The 6,639-nt window shown below is 36.4% G+C and overlaps 1 protein-coding gene across 1 annotated transcript; it reads left to right on the top strand.

Annotated features, from left to right (window-relative positions):
* Positions 1 to 730: 730 nt before the first annotated feature.
* LOC133854547 (monocopper oxidase-like protein SKU5) lies at positions 731 to 5,259 on the top strand. The gene is made up of 9 exons (XM_062290783.1): positions 731 to 1,081; positions 1,327 to 1,436; positions 1,525 to 1,795; positions 1,889 to 2,027; positions 2,745 to 3,111; positions 3,505 to 3,870; positions 3,977 to 4,055; positions 4,608 to 4,807; positions 4,896 to 5,259. Exons 1-9 carry the CDS (start codon positions 941 to 943, stop codon positions 4,996 to 4,998), a joined length of 1,776 nt encoding a protein of 591 aa, XP_062146767.1. The 5' UTR covers positions 731 to 940; the 3' UTR covers positions 4,999 to 5,259.
* The last annotated feature ends 1,380 nt before the right edge of the window (positions 5,260 to 6,639 follow it).

Genomic DNA, 6,639 nt, shown 5'->3' with positions numbered 1-6,639 from the left:
CTATAAATAAGCCTATCCGATTCCAAACCATGAGAGAATAATATAGGAATATACAAGTTATGGATCGACATGGTCAGGGATGATTAATGTTATTCTCTAAATTTATTTATTATACAGATTAATATAGCATGTTTTAAATAAATTTTTATATTAATTTCTTAAAAATATAAAAAAAAATGAACAATTTAAAATATATCATATCAGTTAATATAATATTAGTTTATAAATAAGTTTAAAAAGTAGTGTAATTTATATATAGGTATTAGGTGCGACGGTCCTACTGTAATCTAAACCTACCCTCCATGTTATTTATGGGTAGGGTCCACGCGTGGACATTGGCTCACGGCTGGCAATCATTTGCCGCTTTCACAGAGATCCGAACGTTAAAGCAATTTTTTATTTCTTTTATTTTTATTTTTTTTAATTTTCAAATTTCTTTATTTTTGTTTTTATTTTAAAGTATAAATCTGGAGACAGACAACAGTCAAATTAAAAGCATACATATTGGACGTGTGTGTGCCGTAGCGAGTGTAGGTACTCGAAGTGTGAACTGGCTACTGGCTGTCACTCTCTTCTCTCTCTCTCTTCAAAGTCCAAAGGTTCTCTCTCTCTCATGCTCGGACGGTCGGACCGTATGAATTGCGACCGGTGACCGACAAAAGCTTGGAATCAATCTTAAAAAAACCAACCAAAGTGCCTTTTCTCTCTTAATTCTCTCATACGCGCGCGCACACACGACTTTCTTAACCCACGAACCGGACACATAAAGGACTGAAAATAGAGCCGTTCTATCTCTCTCTCTCTCTCTCACTCACATACACACACCCTCTCTCTCTAGAGGCTCTGGTTACTTCTATCTCTTTCTGATAATGTAAATCACAGAAAAGCTAGACAAAGATTGGCTCTAAATCTCTAACACAGGAATTCAAAAGTTTCCAAAATGGCATTTCATAGCTTTTTATCAGTGTTCCTTATCCACATTACCTTATTTGTGAGCTTGTGTTTTGCTGGGGATCCATTTGTGACCTATGATTTTGAAGTCTCTTACATTACTGCCTCGCCTCTGGGTGTACCCCAACAGGTATGTTTGTCAGATCTCTTTCTCTCTCTAGAGTATCTACTTTCAGTTAAGTTTTTCATTTGGGTCGGTTTAATGTTCATGGATGACAAATGGGTTGGCTTTAGATTTCTTAAAGTTTTAATTTTTAGTGCCAGATCTACAACATGTGCTTGTATTTTCATTTTCTGAGCCTAATGTTGTACTGTTTCGTGTTATTAGCTACTAAGCTTTGAGCTTTACGGTCCTGTATCTGCATTGTTTTGTAGGTTATCGCTATTAATGACAAATTTCCAGGTCCTAATATTAATGTGACTACTAACAACAATGTCGTTGTCAATGTTCGAAACAAATTGGACGAGGGTCTCCTCATTACTTGGTAGGATTTACTGTAACTTCCCATGGAATTTGATGTTAAAATTTATAGATTTGGTGATCGAGTGTATGTTATTTGGTGGGTGTGACAGGTCCGGGATTCAACAGCGGCGCAGTTCATGGCAAGATGGAGTCCTGGGTACGAATTGTCCTATTCCTTCAAAGTGGAACTGGACTTATCAATTTCAGGTTAAGGACCAGATTGGGAGCTTCTTCTATTTTCCATCTCTCAACTTCCAGAGAGCGTCCGGAGGGTATGGCGGCTTTGTTATCAATAACCGGGACATAATTCCTATTCCTTTTGCAACCCCAGACGGGGATATAACCATTATAATTGGTGATTGGTACACCCGGAACCATACGGTTAGTGTTTATTGAATAATCGGAATTCCCCTATTATTATGGTTTAGATATTAAAATTTTATGTGTTTGATGCTTGTTCTTTTTGCAATGTAGGCTTTGAGGAAGGCTCTTGATGCAGGGAAAGATCTTGGAATGCCAGATGGAGTTCTTATTAATGGGAAAGGCCCTTACAGATATAACGATACACTTGTCCCAGATGGCATTGATTATGCAACATTTGAAGTCCAGCCAGGTGACATGATTAGCATAGGATCTATTTTTAGTTTTGTACTCGATGCAAAATGGCCTAATTCTAGCAAATCAGAACATGGAGTTTTAATTGGTGCCCATATGGCTGAGCCAGTGATGGGTTTGAGTTTAAACCTCATTTCAGATAGTGCATTGGATTTGTTTTTCAACCTTCTTAATTAGGAAGATGTATTACCTGCAGAGTGCTCAAATTATGTTGATTATACCCTTTAATAGTGAGTTGTTGGCTTAATTTGAGTATAACGGTCAGACTAGTAAGCATAGTTCTGTATCGTTTTTGAACTTGTGCTATTGTATCATCCCAAATGTATTGGTGATGAATCATGTCCTAGTGAAGTTTTGGTTCATTCTCTGAATTTTATTTTATTTTATTTTTTATCATGTAGGAGTGAGTGACAATCATATTTTTTACCTATAAAAGAGAGAGAAAGAGGGCGGTAGGTTGGAGGGTTTACCCTTATTTTAGTATATAGCATGCTTCATTTTTTTTTGATAAGTTATAGCATACTTCATTATTAAGTCCTTTGGCATGAATCATTGTGATAGGATGGTGCTTGAAAATGCATTCTGATGCTTAAATTTATTAGTGTACGAGGTGGTCCTTCTCAGTATGAGATTAAACATGAAACTCATTTTTTTTTTTTTTAACTGTGTTTGAATTATTTAAACTTTTATATGACAATATCATGATTTTGGACAGGGAAAACTTACCGACTTCGTGTACACAATGTTGGAGTGTCAACTAGTCTCAATTTCAGGATCCAGAACCATAATCTGCTTCTAGCTGAGACAGAGGGATCATATACGGTCCAACAAAATTATACTAGCTTAGATATACACGTTGGACAATCTTATTCCTTTTTGGTAACTATGGATCAGAATGCGAGTACAGATTACTACATTGTAGCAAGTGCTAGGTTTGTGAATGAATCACTCTGGAAAAGAGTTACTGGTGTTGCCATCTTGCATTACACCAATTCCAAAGGAAAGGCTAAAGGTCCCCTCCCAGACCCACCAAATGATGAATATGACAAGACTTTCTCTATGAACCAAGCAAGATCCATCAGGTTTGTTAACATCTTGATTTAGTTGCATAAGCTCATTTTGCTTGTTAACATTATATGTTTTTCTGTCCTCACATTTTGCTTGTTAAAGCATTTTAACAAGTTATCTGGTGGTGGGATTCTTTACTTGCATGAATTCTTTCTTCATAGTTTTGTTCAGAAAGAAACTTAAATGGTCACTCTGAAGTAATTTGGAAGAAAAAAATGACCAGATAATTCAGAATATTACTGCTACTTCTGTAATGTTTTCTGGAAGTTGTGAATAGCTGAATAAAATGTTATCAGATCAGCACAAATGGTAACTCAAACTTTGGTTAAGAGAATTTTTGGTCTACTTCTGTGAACCAGTTACCGATTTTAACTCATTTTTGAGGATTCTGTTGTCAAATTCTGCAGATGGAATGTGTCTGCTAGTGGTGCTCGCCCTAATCCACAGGGTTCTTTTAGATATGGGTCAATCAATGTGACTGATATTTATGTGTTGAAAAACAAGCCACCTGTGACAATTAGTGGGAAACGACGGACAACGCTAAGTGGAATCTCATTTGTCAATCCTTCTACACCAATCAGGCTTGCTGACCAGTTCAAAGTGAAGGGAGTGTACAAGCTTGATTTCCCCACTAGGCCACTAACAGGAGCACCTCGGATGGAAACATCAGTTATTAATGGAACATATAGAGGATTTATGGAAATCATACTACAGAACAATGACACCAAGGTGCAGAGCTATCACATGAATGGATATGCATTTTTTGTTGTGGGGTAGGGATCCGTAACTTTTATTCTGCTTCATACTATCAATATCCCTAGATGGGTATTTTATTTTTCAACATGCTTTTAAAGCTGCAGTTTGATCAATATATTGCAGGATGGATTATGGTGAATGGACAGAGAATAGCAGGGGCACATATAACAAGTGGGATGGAATTGCCCGGGCCACAACACAGGTATTTACTTTACACTAGTGTGCTCGGGGTCTTATTTGGTTCCTCTTGAAAGTTAAAAACTTGTACAACACTACATGTAGTTACTAGTGTCGTTTTGACTGATCTTCTAACAAATATATCAGTTCGAGTTGTTTTCAAGGATTGGCATGCATATCTGAGTGTTAATTAATAATCATGCTTTTGTATCTGTTGCTATCAAAATGATCATTCAGGGTTTAATCTTGGCTGGTGAAGCTAAATGACAGTTGGCATTCCACGGAATAAGTCTCTGATGTTTGTGTTGTGTGCTGTAGTTACTAGATTATAAACAACCTCATCTTGAGATTAAATGGTTTTAACTATAGAAACTGTTGGTCAATATTTTGGTATGAATAGTTTTAGAATATGGCTGTCCAGGAACAGGATTGCTATGTCAACTCCGAAAGCCCTCATATTGTATAAGTTAATGTAACATTATTATCTATGACTCTTACTATTTTCTGCATGCTCAAAATGGTCCTATGTTATGGTACTAGTGCTTTTGACTATATGCTCTCTCTCTCTCGTTTCTAGGTATATCCTGGAGCATGGACATCAATCTTGATATCACTCGACAATGTTGGAGTCTGGAACCTCAGGGCAGAAAACCTTGACTCTTGGTATCTTGGCCAAGAAACATATGTCAGGGTTGTCAATCCGGAGGACACTAACAAAACTGAGTTGCCCATTCCAGACAATGCCCTCTTTTGTGGTGCCCTTGGCAAAATGCAGAAGTATGTAAATGTGACTTATTTGTGCAAAATAATTCTCCATTTCATCTGAGACAACAAATCTGATATTTACTTACTTCGCTTTTTGCAGGCCACAAGATATATCTTCGGCGATTTCAATCGTTGGAAACAGATCAAAGCTGTTCTCAACCCTGCTGATGGTCGTTTGTGCTGTAATTTCCATCCTCCGCTAAGTGTTTTCCTTTGTGGTGCCCCCCTCTTGTGTTGGTTTCTCTTAGTGAGGGTTGTGGTTGAGTGAGTGTTTAGTTTAGTTCTGTAAAATTAGTCTTGTTGATACGAATCATTTGTGATTTTGACCTGCTTTTTTCTTTTTCATATTGTTCTAAATCTTCCCCGGCTTCCTCTAGTTTATTGGGACCTTTCATTCTTTTAATATCTATAATTTATGTTGATGACAATTCATCAATTTGCAATACAATTTGACCTCCCACGTAGTTTGGTATATTATATTGTCTTTCCTGATGATTTTGAGAAGCTGTAGAATTTTAAACTGCAGGAAGACAAGTATTTGTTTGAAAATGGGTATGATCAGATGTGATGAGGTGGTTATTTTTTTTAGTAGGTAAATGATTTTCAAAGAGCATGAGGGTAATAAATACCTGAAGATACAAACAAATTAGCCATGGGGTATATATATGCAGGTTTTATGACCTGCACAGAAGTGATCAACCTCTCCTGTGTCTGCCAATCTTTTTATCTATAAGAAATGCATTTCCATCTCTACTATTCAGGATTTTACTCCACTCCCCTCATCCTCAATTTCCAGAAGAGCACATTTTTGGATCATGCTTGATGAAATAAATGTGTTAAATTCGACAAATGTTAGTAGAACATGAATTTACTGTCAACTGAACCTTGGAATGCTATTTATTGAGCGACGGATGGGAGGAGGACATTAATGTGATATTGGTAGAACAGGTGTATATAGGTTGGGATCCTTCACAAAGCATGATAATGTATGGATTAATTTCGAGTCAGATTCCCCTGCTTTATCAAACTTTTGCCTGCCCAATATCTTTCTCAATGGTGGAACCCTTTCGCCCATCTCATTTCTATCAATGCACGAATGTAGAGTTGGATATATACGAGTAAAATGTATCTGGAATGCTATATAGTAGATTGTTATACGACTGTCATATAATTGAGAGTTGGATTATACGAGTAAAATGCCTCTGTAATGCTATTTAGTAGATTGTTATGTGACTGTCATATAATTGAGATGACACAGTAGTGAAAATTAGTCTTTAGTTCAAAGCTAATTTTTCACTGCCACATCATTAAGTTGTATAACAGTTTACATTTTTTTTTTTTATTTGAACGAACGATCTAAGTATTTCATTGATCATAGATCACGGGCATAATGCTACAAAGTATAAAGCTTTGTAAAATCATAACTACATGCTATGAGGTTGCATAAATATAGATATAAACAAAATTCTTACAATAAAGTACTATCTATGACTTTTTATCTTCCACTAACCTATGTACAAAAATAGGTAAAGAACCGAACAGACTTGCTAGATCTAAGACAATGGTAATCAAATATCCTAAAAATTTATTTAAACTGTTCATGAGAGATAACTCCTCACACTAAATTATCTAGGTCGTGAGAGAGAGAACCTCTCACACTTGACTAACCTTTATCCTATAGATCGTCCATGAGGACAAATATAAAGAGAAAAAAAAACTCTTATTCAAAGTAAAAACACAACCAGCAAACAGTAGCGGCGGCCAGGGAGGGGATGAACTGCATAGTACGGAGGTAGATGGACAGATGCATAGCAGAGATGCCAAAATTGATGATCTGGTTGGAA

The sequence above is a fragment of the Alnus glutinosa genome, chromosome 13 (assembly GCF_958979055.1).
Source record: "Alnus glutinosa chromosome 13, dhAlnGlut1.1, whole genome shotgun sequence".
NCBI lineage: Eukaryota > Viridiplantae > Streptophyta > Magnoliopsida > Fagales > Betulaceae > Alnus > Alnus glutinosa.
Note: the sequence above shows the minus strand (reverse complement) of the source record. Positions and strands in the feature narration are given on the sequence as shown.